At 43.5% G+C, this 13,321-nt stretch overlaps 1 protein-coding gene across 9 annotated transcripts in view; it reads left to right on the top strand.

Annotated features, from left to right (window-relative positions):
• arid1b (AT-rich interactive domain 1B) overlaps positions 1 to 13,321 on the top strand; it is a 123,285-nt gene that overhangs the window by 36,650 nt on the left and 73,314 nt on the right. For 4 of the 9 annotated variants that reach the window (XM_060917990.1, XM_060917988.1, XM_060917995.1 and 1 more), the window contains one exon: positions 7,905 to 8,042. The exons of 1 other annotated variant lie outside the window; for it this stretch is intronic. In XM_060917990.1, the coding sequence (XP_060773973.1) occupies positions 7,905 to 8,042 (138 nt within the window). Of the gene's footprint in view, positions 1 to 7,901; positions 8,043 to 13,321 lie in introns of all 9 variants that reach the window. 4 more of the 9 variants (XM_060917989.1, XM_060917992.1, XM_060917987.1 and 1 more) reach the window with 1 other exon arrangement.

Below are 13,321 nucleotides of genomic sequence, written 5' to 3'. Positions count from 1 at the left end.
TAATGGCCCTTTTCCACTACCCTTTTTCAGCTCACTTCAGCTCACTTCAGCCCGACACGGCTCGCGTTTCGACTACCAAAGAACAGCACGACTCGGCTCGCTTCAGCCCTGCTTAGCCCCTAAAACTTGCACCGTTTTGGAGTGGGGCTGAAGCGAGCCAAACCGAGCCGAGTGAGGCTGGGGGCGTGAGCAGACACTCCCCTGTGCACTGATTGGTGAGGAGGAGTGTCCTCACACTCCCACACATGCCCCGCGAGCACGCTGGGATCTGTAAACACCGTAAACCCGGAAGAAGAAGAATTACGAGAATTTCTGAAGCCTTATGCGCCTCACCTCATCTATATGCTCTTGCCAGTATCTGTTGGCGTTGTCGGTGACAACAAGCCACAGCACCAAGACCAGCAACACTAACGACTCCATGTCCTCCATGTTTATTGTTTACTATCCGGGTCGTGAGACTACCGGTTAAAAGATCACTGATGTCACTGTTTGCGCTGCTTAACGACATCACCTGACGTCCACCCACTTTCGCTAACTCCACCCAATGTTTCCACCCACTTCCAGCCGGCACGGTTCAGCGCGGTTGTAGTCGAAATGCAACTCCAACAGCCCCGCTCAGCTCGACTCAGCACGGCACGGCTCAGCCCGACTCAGCCGCGTTTGTAGTGGAAAAGCGGCATTAGACGCATGTAAAGAAATGCTGTCGATCAAAAAATGGCTTAAAATAATGAAATTAAATGTTTCAACATTAAAAAAAATACTATAAACAGTAATCAGTGAGCCATAATAAACAAAATAAAGTCAGTATTTGGTGTGAGACGACCCTTTGCTTAAAAAAATCTCCATCTCCGGTCCAGTGAGGTCAGTTTTATGTGGAAATGATCTGTAGGTTTTCCTGAGCATCTTACAGAACCAGCCACAGTTCTTCTGGACTCTTTGACTGTCACACTCACTTCTTCATTTTACACCAAAACCCAGCAGCCTTCATTATGCTTTCATCTGAGAACTGAGCGCTTATGGAATATACTGCTCAGATACAAACTTTTTTTCTGTAACATTTAATTTTGTGCCTGAAACAAACGAACATTTGGACTCCAGTGTTTCCCCTAGAAAATGTTTGAAGGTGCGGTGGCAAGACCTGCGCTCGGACGTCCCACCCCAGTACGAGGATACGGGAGCATTCTGAGAAATTTTTTGACAAAACGCACTCTAAAATGGTGACCCTTTGTAAGGGAATAAATGAGTAAACCTAGTCTTGAAAGAACAAGCATAACCTGCAGAGCAAGGCAGTTTAGAAAACAGTCAGGGAGACTAAATTCCCCCCACACCTAACCCCTTCAATAAAAGGCCTCTTTGGAGAGCCAGTTTTTGGTGTCTGCTTATGCTGGCGACAGAACATTCCTTTTGGTAAAGACCAGTGTTAGTTTTTGTTATTGCTAATTAACACAACAAAGACTACGAGTGGCAGAATTGGTTGATATTAAAGTAGCCACAGAATACTTGCCATGGTCAGTGTGGTAAAGCCAAGGTTTGTATCTGGGCTTGTCAACCCATGTAGGGTCCCAGCCCGAGGCCCTGTGTTTGCCCTTCTTTTGGCTGCTCTCCTCTCTCTCTTCCCTCTCTTCACATTCTCTTTCCTGTTCTGGCAGTCTGCTTTGCTCTCCTGCTTGATTACTGCTACCTGCCTAAAATGTTCATATTTTCAAAACATTTACATGGACATTTTGAAATTAAGGTGGTTTTGATCATTTCTGATCTGATATGGCATTTCGCAGATGATCACACCCACCCACTGACGTTCGGAAAAAGGGCTGTGTTTAAAAACTCGCGTCGGTGTTGTACTTTCTGCAACAGTGTATGCTCGAATTAGGGATGGACATCACATAACCAATAGCCTAGATTAATCAATAATTGACCATTAAGAATTTCATTAAGAAGAATGACGTTCATGTTCATCGACAAAAATGAATAGCCTATAGGTTGTTGCGTTGTGCGTAGTGCAAGTCTTCAAGCAATGAATTTCGCTGTCTGTCACGGACAAACATTTGGCCGTACCCTGGCTTCAGTTACCTACAAGCTTCCGTAGCGTAGGTCAGTCGCTTAAAAATCAACATGAAGCAGCACGGCGAAGTGTGGCGTGGGACCATTTTTAAATGTCCAAGTTTACTGTCATCATTATAATAGAGCGTATAAATACAATTCACCCACAACAAAAATGATGTAGCCTACCATTTGAACAGCGCGCACCGGAGCCTTGTAAAATGACGGTGGCGGTTCATCTCAATTCCAACTATGGACTCGGTGTTAGACTACGGACAAGAAGGAGCTGGAACATCTCATAGTAAAACTAAGATAGTTAAATACAAACGTTATGGCTTTGGTTCTAAAAACACACTGAAGAGGGTCTGAAGTTTTGATATTTAGTGTATAGGCTATCAGATAGAACCTGTGGTTTGTATCCAAGGACGGCTCGCAAACCGCAAGATCTAGAGTAAAACTAAAATATCTAAAAATAATTGATTACAAAGACGTGTTTTTATTATGAAAATAAATCGAAGAGGGTCTGAAATATTGATCTTAAGAGTATTTAGGCTTATCTGTAAATGGGATGATGCCGTCGTCCGTTCACCTATATAGCCTATTAAAACACCGACGCCGGCCGCCATGGGATACAATACGGCCGCCGCCGGCTGCCATGGAATCTAATGGGATAAATTATAGCAATAATTATGATTACTTTAATATAAAGATGTTAATTATTATTCGATTATTCATCGTTAATTCTCCCGACAATCGGCGAAGAAAACGTAATCGAAGCCGTGTAGCAGTTAGTTTACCTCAGGTTGGCTTGGCTACGCTGCTCCAGGCGGAACGTTGTCCAATCAGAGCCCACGGCGACCCGTGGAAACCAATCAAGTAACTGCTAGCTCGGCCAGTGGAACTGCGCTTCACCCCAAACGCAAAGACTGGGCAAGCAACGGATAATGTAGTCGAATACATATAACTCCTAGGGGTATTCCTGAAGGTGCGGCGGCAAAAATCAAGGTGCGGCGGCCCGCCGCAGCCAGTTGTACATAGCGGAAACACAGGACTCAATGTTTTTGTAATAATGTAGAAGTCATAAAATAGAAATCTATAACAAAGTTAGTATGAAAAAAACAGGGGGCTAAGACTTTTGCACAGCACTGTGTATGGTGTATTTGTTTGTAGTAATGAGCTCATCATTTCGTTGTCATGGTAACGCATGGACTTGTGTGGTGGATGCGTTATGTAAACAGATTTGGGGAGAAACCTGTGTGTAATAGTTAATACAGGTGATGTTTTGGTGATTTTGGAAGGAGTCTCCAGTGTCAGTGCTTTGTAGCCGTCAGTAAGTTTCCTTGTAACAGGACAGAGCTGTTTCACCACGCCCCCTTTCAGAACATGTGCTTCCTTGCTGAGCATTTTTCATTTAACGACTAATTTAATTGATTTTACATAAATGGGTAGCTCGATCACATGAGAAACTTTATTATTATTATTATTATTATTATGTACTTGATTATCAGTAGAATTATATTTGAGATCTGACTTTAATGGTTTTGTGCTGAAAACCCACCCTTTACTGTATGTACGGCACCACTTTGCTAGACATTTTAAACCTTCAGTATGGTAAAAGGCTGGGTGATATGACAGTGTAATATCGATATTGTGATAAATTGTCACGATATACTTTTTGGAGATATCGTAGGTATCCTGTTTGTTGTTTTTGTTTTTTTCCCTTCCCCCCAAACATTTTAATAGCAATCACAATCTCTGATTAGAAGCAGCTGATCTGAATTTGTACCGAAACCTAAAAATTAAGTATTTTTTTGTACAATATTATTATAAAATGTATTTTTCAAGTATTCATAAAAAGTATGTGAATTTTTTTTTTTTTAAGTCAGTTTTTTTTTTTTTTTATGCCTCCGCCACCGTAAGGTGCAGGAGGCATTATGTTTTCGGGTTGTCCATGTGTCCGTCCGTCCGTCCGTCTGTGCATCCGTCCCGCAACCTTGTGAACGCGATATCTCAAAGGCTAATGAAAGGAATTTCACCAAACTTTCACCACTTGTGCGCTTTGGGACAAACATGAACTGATTAGATTTTGAGATCAAAAGGTCTAAGGTCAAGGTCACTGTGAAGTCAAATGTCTGTCTGAAAACCTTGTGAACACAATATCTCCAAGGCTGATACAAGTAATTTTACCAGGTCATGATTACTGTGAGGTCAAACGTCCGTCCCCAAATCACAACTTAATAAGGCGTGCAGTCCACCGGGCGGAGGCGTCCCCATCGACACCGCTGGCGTCGAGTTCTATCTAGTTTTTAGTGATTTGTAATTTTTTGTTAAAGTTTTTTTTTTTCCCCCCAGATGCCAAGCCTGAATATTGTGATGCATGTTGTGTATGAAATATCAAGTATTGTGGTGATGTATTTTTGTCACATCGCTCGGCCCTATGGTGAAGATGTTAATAATTTCCTGTGCTAAAAGCTCATCTTATGTGCTTAGTTTTAATCTCTCTGAATGGCAGTGCAATGGCAAAATATCCAGATCAAAATTCTTTGTCGTGTGTGTGCAGGAACACTAGCTAAAAGGTGCTGACACATGGCTGAATTAATTAGCAGAGCGAAATGGGGTGTGCAGTCGTCATAGCGACTCGTCTCAGTTTTCAGCTTGGCCTGAATGATGAATGCAAATAACTCCAGATGAGGCGACGGGGCCGTGCCAGTACCAGCTGCTCCCCTGTAAACCTGTTACGTAATCCTGGTTGGGATAACCTGTGGTGATTTGGCGCTCACAGGATACGATATCAACACACACATACACACACACACACACTTTCTCATTGCTTATCATGAGGCTTCGCGCTGAGGCAGGCAGGGATGGTGCTCTGCTATCAGTGCTGATTTTTGTTTTTAATCTGACCCTCGAGTGTTTCAGCTGCTGATTAAGTGATGAGAGAGAAACTTTCCTGACAAACACCGCATTCTGCACTCAGTCCCTCACTGAGAAGAAATTTCACCATTCTTCTTGTAAAAAGGAAACGGTTTAATGTTTTCCCTTGTGCGCAGCAAGCATGCCGATTTTGATTAGGCCAAAAAAAAAGATAGTGTGTTTCAGGTAACATGAAATACTAAAATAAGGTCGGTAGGTAGGAAAAAGTTTTTTTTTTTTTTTTCTTAATTTTTTTTTATTTTGTTCGAAAAAATTAACACAAGTAAACATCTTACAAAATAGTATTTTGGCACAGAATCCTTTATACCACACATCATAATAAAATAAAAGTGTTTTAAATCTTTAAACGAATAAAAAAAATATCGCAAGAGTTCGAGTTATGATCTACGGAAGCGTATTGCTGCCACACTCAAAAAAAAAAAGTGGCTTAGAATCAAGTAATTACGTGAAAAGATATTGTTAACAAAGTTATCACGTTTTTACAATATATTTATCATGTAATAACATAACATCACGTAATTTCATGATACGAAATTATCACGTTATTTCATGATATTTTCATGTAATAACATGAAAACACCTTATCAAGAAATAACGTGAAAATAACGTCCTAGGCTACTTCCATTAAAAGCAGCCGGCCTCGCCTACTGTAGAACTTGGGTCGAGCAAAAACACCGAGCAAAAACATGGCTGAATCCTGAATGACTCCTATTTGTATAAATAGGGGACTACATAGGCGGCAAAATGTAGTATTTTTCCCTGCCATGGAAGTGCACTTGTATACTGAAGAGGAAGCAATTTGCATTACAGCCTTGAATGAGGATTCAAAATGGCGCCTCGGCTCAGTTTTCCCTTCCTCCTTCAGTATACAAGTGCGCTTCCATGTTTATGCAGGAGGGCTGATAGAAGTGGCGAAACATTTTACTTTTTATCGGTTCTTTCACAATTTGAATGCGTTGAAACAAAAAATTATGACAAACTAACGCCGCTTACACTAAAATATCGAGGGAAATTTGTAATAAAAACTTTATGGTCGGCAATTTCGCCGCCGAAATTCTCGGTCGGTCGGGTTACCGGAAACACACTACTTTTTTTTAATTTTTATTTTTTATTTGGCCTTAGCAGAATTCTGACCAAGAAAAGCCGAGCCAACTGACTTCATCTAAACTATTTCAATCTCACAAGGAGACACAGTGAGGATAAACAAACGGTCACTTACAAGCAAATAAACAGAAATAACATCAAATATTCTCATATTTAATAGTCCCAGTAATTACACTGCACATCATCGAACAAACCAAAAACACTGGCTGAGGGCCGTGTAGGAAGTGATACGGTGGGAAATTTTATTCGTTATTTAGGAATATGGTGACGAGAAAAGCTCAACATCCAAAGTGGTGGGACAGAAACGTTATCATGAGAGAGAGAGAGAGAGAGAGAGAGAGAGTTATAGCCTGACGATGCCACAGCTGCGAGTCAGGAGAGCAAAACACTGGCCATGTTGGGAGGGACGGCATTAGAGTCACAGTGACCGTAGCAAATCATGCATCACTAGCAAAATGTATGCAGAAGAGGGTGGATAGCTCTTTCCAGCTGTGCTGCATTTCCTCCTTCGGAAAGATGTACTTGGTTGGCTTTACGTGTCTCAGAGGAAGCACGAGTTTCCCTTCACTCTGCCTGGATGATGGTCGTGGTGTGAAAGCGAGTCTGGTGGGAGGGAACTGGAGAGAAAATAGGGGAGAAACTGTTAAAGTGGGAATAGAAATCACTGTAATCAATCAAACCAGGAGAACATGGAGGCGATGCTAAAGAAGTAAGCTAGGAAGTGATCTGACTGCACCGCAGGGTTTTATAACTGGGAGTGGCTTTTTAATTTTTTTAATGAGGCTGAGAATAAGAGCTGGGCAGTGAGAAACAGGTTACCGTGATGACCGTTCTGAAAACAGACTTGGACGTGTGGCAAGAAGCATTCGGGATGTGCGTTTATCAGGTTCTTTTGATGCAGGAATATCGTTATACTTTTTTTTAAAATGGCCTAGTTAAACAAAATGGCTTCGTCTTCACTACATGAGAGTTTGCTCGAGATCGGTTATTAGCGTTCTGCGTTCTTATTGAGAATCAGAAATACAAGAAGTGTAACCATTATGCCTGTATAGAAATAAACTGTTTCCCCCTTAATTAGGAAATTATTAATTATAAAGGTATATGATCTAAAACACCTTTTTTTTTAAAGTTTGTTGTTGTTGTTATTATTATTATTATTATTATTAATAATTAGCACTAGCAGTGCTGGTACAGACTGTTACTCCTCACTCAGGATCTTTCTACCTTCCTCCTCCTCCTCCTCTCCTCCTGATGTTTTTAGGATGCTATTTCTCCCTCAGTTTTCAACCATCATCACCAGGTTTCCCGTGAGGAATCCCTCTGGGCTGAATTATGTTGCTATGACTTTTGGTGCTGATCTGGATCATTGATTCGGAATGATCCATGAAAAACAGGATTTTTTTCAATCACTTATAACTGTCAGTTTTCATGATTTTTATTTTTATTTTTCCAATCAGTTTAAAAAAAAAAAAAGATTTGTTCAGTGCAACAGGGTGCAACTTTTCCTCACTAAGCGTCATTCTCCATCTCTTACCATTCCGGATCTATAGTGTACGGTGGCTACACCTGTTTGTAAGAGCTAGCACAAATTACGCTGACTTTAGTCTCTGTCTCGTTGTTGTTGTTGTTGTTGTCCTTATGATGATGAAATAATGACAGGATTATGTTGGGTGACTCTGTGTTATAAGATGCTGGTGGACTGTCGGGTGTCGGCACAGTGAGTGACCACAAGAGTGCGGGTGTTTTAATCAGGATTCGTTTGATCATTTGTTGGAGTCTGTGAGTCTCGGTGTAGTTGATGTGGTGTATTTGACCTCCAGCAGGTCCCGGCGCAGTACGGACAGCAGGGCATGGGTGGGTACTGCCAGCAGGGTCAGCCTCCATACTTCAGCCCTCCTCATCAGCAGCCTGCCGCGCCCTCTCAGCCTCACTACATGCAGCCACGAGCTCCACCGCAGCAGGTAAGAGCCTTCATCCTAAACAGCAGACACGCAGACGACACGCGGACAGAGGACACGGGGGGGACACGGACAGAGGACACGGGGGGACACGGACAGAGGACACGGGGGGACACGGACAGAGGACACGGGGGGACAGGGACAGAGGACACGGGGGGGACAGGGACAGAGGACACGGGGGGGACAGGGACAGAGGACACGGGGGGGGACAGGGACAGAGGACACGGGGGGGACAGGGACCGAGGACACGGGGGGGGACAGGGACCGAGGACACGGGGGGGGGGGACAGGGACCGAGGACACGGGGGGGGGGGGGGACAGGGACCGAGGACACGGGGGGGGGGGACAGGGACCGAGGACACGGGGGGGGGACAGGGACCGAGGACACGGGGGGGGACAGGGACCGAGGACACGGGGGGGGACAGGGACCGAGGACACGGGGGGGGGACAGGGACCGAGGACACGGGGGGGGGACAGGGACCGAGGACACGGGGGGGGACAGGGACCGAGGACACGGGGGGGGGCAGGGACACGGACAGAGGACACGGGGGGACAGGAGTCCATTCCTGCTTTTTCTCATTTACTCAGTGTGTGTGTGCGTGCACAAGGCTGCAGTAATAAACTGACCTTGAGCGTGGAGCTGTCAGGGCCGTGTGTGTGTGTGTGTGTGTGTGTGTGTGTGTGATGGTGAGAGTACACGGTTTGTGCTGCTCATGTCCCCGAGCCTCTGTTTTATTCTTTCTTCTTCTTTCTCGTTTTCTGTCCATGGCCTCAGAAACACATCCACGTTCCTCTCGAGTGTCCGCACACTCCAGCCTGCCCTTTCCTCTCGTTAAAAACACCAGCGTCTGAATTTAGATATACATGCAGTTTGTCAGCGCTCTCACTTCCTGCTGTCGTGACTAACAGCTAGCCAGCTAGTTAACTGCTGGTGAAATACGTTCCTCACGTTGGTCACTGCTGCACCAGAGTGGGTTTTCAGTATTGGGGTCTTGATTTGGATCATATTTGTAGTGATTCATTCATTATAACAGCCAAGCACTCATTCTAATACTGGACCTTCTCATTTCTGTAGTAACATTTTAAATAATATTGGCTGGTGTTGAGTGGTCTATCAGATATATTCCACTCCGTGAGCATGATCCTGAACGAGTCGAAGACGAGTAACGGAATGGAATACGTCTGATTTATAGACCATGAATAAAAGCCATTATTATTATTCAGCTCATCTCATTATCTGTAGCCGCTTTATCCTGTTCTACAGGGTCGCAGGTGAGCTGGAGCCTATCCCAGCTGACTACGGGCGAAAGGCGGGGTTCACCCTGGACAAGTCGCCAGGTCATCACAGGGCTGACACATAGACACAGACAACCATTCACACTCACATTCACACCTACGGTCAATTTAGAGTCACCAGTTAACCTAACCTGCATGTCTTTGGACTGTGGGGGAAACCGGAGCACCCGGAGGAAACCCACGCGGACACGGGGAGAACATGCAAACTCCACACAGAAAGGCCCTCGCCGGCCCCGGGGCTCGAACCCAGGACCTTCTTGCTGTGAGGCGACAGCGCTAACCACTACACCACCGTGCCGCCCATTATTATTATTATTATTATTATTATTATTATTATTATTATACATACACGTTCCTTTTGGGTGTTCTACACATCTTTCTCTTTCAAAAGTCTCTCAAAATCTTCCGTATTTAACGAAGCAAACCTGGCGGCCAGTGAGCTGGTGGCTCTAATCCGTGTGCGATGAGATTGAGTGGAATAACTGTTTTATTCTCTCCACGTTCACCGGATTGTGAGAAACAGAGCTTTTTTTTTTTTAAATTTTCTGCAAATTTGATAAATAAAAACTTTATACAAAATGTCCGACAAAATAATTTCTACTTAGAATGTAAACAAACCAGCGAAATGACGGGAGCAATTTGTGAAAAATGCGATTAATAGTAATTCTTGAAAAATTAAAAAATACCATCAAATACTTTTATTCCATATTTTGTTGCCTTTTTAAAAATTTTTATTTTTTATTTTTGGGGTTTTGTTTTCGAGTAGAGTTTTTATTTCATCCTCGGTTGGTTCAGTAACACGCTCCACCGTTCTGTTTTTCTCTACTCATGGTATATGAGCTGATATCCTAGTAGTAGAGTAGCCAATCAGTGTGTGCGATCGCTCATATCCAGTGAATGTGGAGAGAATAACAGGTATTATGAGCTGTTTCATTAATCTTAACAATTAATATTAATTTCCTAAAATGCTATTTATAACTGAGCTTTTCTGAATGGGACATTTTACATTTCTCTCTTTTCTTCCTAAACTGTGCCTTCATTTTCTAGTGAGCCCCGAGGGGAGGGGGGGCATTTATTTCATAATTCCTGGATTTCCTTCAGGCTGAAATGCCACTCTGTATGCGCTGCTGTGTTGGTGTTCCTGGAGCACACTGTGTATTATTTTCAGCCCTGTCTTTCTCAGCTGGGACAGAAATCTGAAGCGGGCGAGTGTGGCTCGCTCCGCTACGGCGACGCTGTACACGATGTCCTGGTTTGCCGTGTTGCAGCTCAGTGCCGAATCCGAGCTTTGAATCTTCCTGTGGATGAGTCGCTAAACAAGCTGTTCTCTCGGTTTTGGAACCCCACTCGTGCACTGCTCTGTGCCAGGCTGGAGGCTCGGGCCTGCTCCGCACTGTCCGTGTGCGCACTTCCAGGCGTATAGAAGGAAAGCAGCACGCTGACCTGACCTTGTGATTTCACTGTGTGCTCTCGAGCCGAGCCGAGTCGTGATAAAGACTGTTCATCAGGAACACAATCTGAGCAGAGATACACGGAGGACTCGTGCCAGAGTATGATTTTTTTTTTTTTTTTTTTAAATATCAAACCAAGGTTCCTTCTAGGAGTGATTAGGCATGGAACTTTGAGCTAAAGATATTATACGTGTATCATATCATATCAGACATTATATCATGTCCTCAGGAAAGACGTCCAGTCTGGATAAACAGTATACACAACTCTTCACGTACGAGTCTGCACTTAATAGCAGATCTGCAGAACTTTTATTTTTAAATAAATTTGAGTGGATAGTATCTCCATCCTTGACTCTTGTATGCTGCATAAATGGGAATAAAAAATATATTTTTGAGAGTTAAAATCGACCGCAAAGTTGTCATTGGAGCCGCCCCGCTGAGCCAGCCAGCCCTGAGTGTGTGACGTCACAGCGGGAACCGGTGCTATAGGCCAAAGCCAGACTTGGCAGGTGAGAGCGGGTGCAATGGCCTCTTTGTTCGGATTTATTGGAGATTCTTCGGATTCCTCAGATAGTAATACAGCTGACTGTGATAGTCCTGAAATTGGAGCGTGTGTACATGCTACTGCTATACACGTAGAACCGTATCAGTTCGAACCATCTGAAAGTGAATCTGATAGTAACACGTCGGCCACGGAGGCCCCCATCTTACAAAATAAAGTCGGAGAACAAAGCTGTCTAGAGAATTGGATGGAATTGAACTGACCGTCTCATGTCACTCTCATTAAAACAGGATGGGTGCTATAACTTATGCAACACACATGTACATGCATGCATTTTCACTGATAAAACGTAAAAGGCTCATTAAATAATCAGATGAACTGAGACAATCACATTCTGAAGCAAATTAAATAATCTTATACCGCTAACTTAAACACACAATACAAGTTCCATGGATTAATCTAAATGCAGGTAAACGACATGTTTTTGTTGTTTTGTATCGAAATGAGTGTCGCATCTTACCCGTCTGTGTTCTCACTTCTTGAAGGCCGAGCTTGTGGGCGATTTATTTTTGAAACAATCTGACTTTCAGTTCTTCATTCATTCACTTTTTCCACGTAAGGGCGAGATATTGCTGCTGAGGCGAGCATATCCAGCGGAGAAATCAGACGGCTGCTCCACTCATTCTCCGTTTTCTCCATACTGAGTACTCCGCCATTACTGCTTGGCTCACGCTCCGGGAGAACTGGTGCAACTGAACTTACTTTCCTTTTCTTGTAGTTTTCTTTTTCTTTAATTGTTGGTACTGCACCCTCTTTCAATCCGGGCTTATAGCCAACGCTCCTCAACAGATCAGAGGTCTCGTACGAGTCTTCAGTGAAATGTGCAGAGCAGAGGAGAGACCACTTCGTAGGCGCCCAATGTGCCCGTGAACTTCTTGCAAAACGCGTCCAAATCTTTGTAGTTTGAACATTCTTGGGCCGTGAATGCAACGTAAATCCACCTTCTGTCGTGTTGCTGTACCGACCAGCAACACATCTACATGGCATGGCGATAAATTAGCTCACAATGGAGGATCGGAGTTGCAGTCAGCTCTGTGTTTTAGTATAGCGGAAATGGCGATGAGACCGATAGACTTCCTGCTGTGACGTCACGGACGTCAAGGTCATTCATTCAGACCGCTACCTATATGAATCACTTTAATCGTAAAAATTACTAATTTAGATTTATTGTTAACGCTTAAAACTATTCCTGTGCCATTCTTGAGGTCTCAAAGCATTTATAAACGAAAAGTGAGGCCATGTTCTGTGTATATGCTTTAAGTTTTTCATCTTGTTTGGACTCTGAATATTTTGGAAACAAATATGAAAAAAATGGCCACCGTTTTCCACGTACCTCCAAATGAGGTCGATCAGCAGGAACGTGTGTGTTGTCTGAGTCTGTAGTTTAGCTCTGGCACGCTGTAGACATCATACAGAAGATAACATGCACGCAAACAGAGTCTGTGACTGAGTTTATTTGTATGGAGTTTTACAGTGAATCAGATATCTAATCCAGTATCGGTCATCATATTAAGCAATCTTTTATTATTCTTTTCTATTATCTCTTAAGGAGATATTAATTCATGTCGGGTCAGACTGCTGTAGTATCACGCCTAATGTAAACATGCTACTAATCGATGTGGGATTAATTAGTCATCCAGTGATCAACAAGCCAAGCACCTTCTACTCACTCCTTAGTCAAGAAGGAAGACTAGAAGTCATTGGGATCCTCGACTCTTGTTTCCAAGGAGATACTAAATTTGATGGTAAAACCTGAGGCCGTGAGTGAGAGATTGCCTCACGTCCTGTTTTCTCAGGAGCCTTCTGAAGTTGTAAGTGAACTCCGAGCTTATTTAACACCATGGCCAAGTTCAAGGTCACTGAGAAATGGCCTCACTTCCTGTTTGATGACTTTGCCGTCACATTAGTTTATGCATCAACGATGAACCATACGAGATGGTAATAAATACATCCTCTGCCTACTTCCCAGTACAC

This window comes from Neoarius graeffei, chromosome 3, assembly GCF_027579695.1.
Source record: "Neoarius graeffei isolate fNeoGra1 chromosome 3, fNeoGra1.pri, whole genome shotgun sequence".
Taxonomy (NCBI): Eukaryota; Metazoa; Chordata; class Actinopteri; order Siluriformes; family Ariidae; genus Neoarius; species Neoarius graeffei.
The sequence above is the reverse complement of the archived record's forward strand: the minus strand, read 5'-3'. Positions and strand labels throughout refer to the sequence as shown.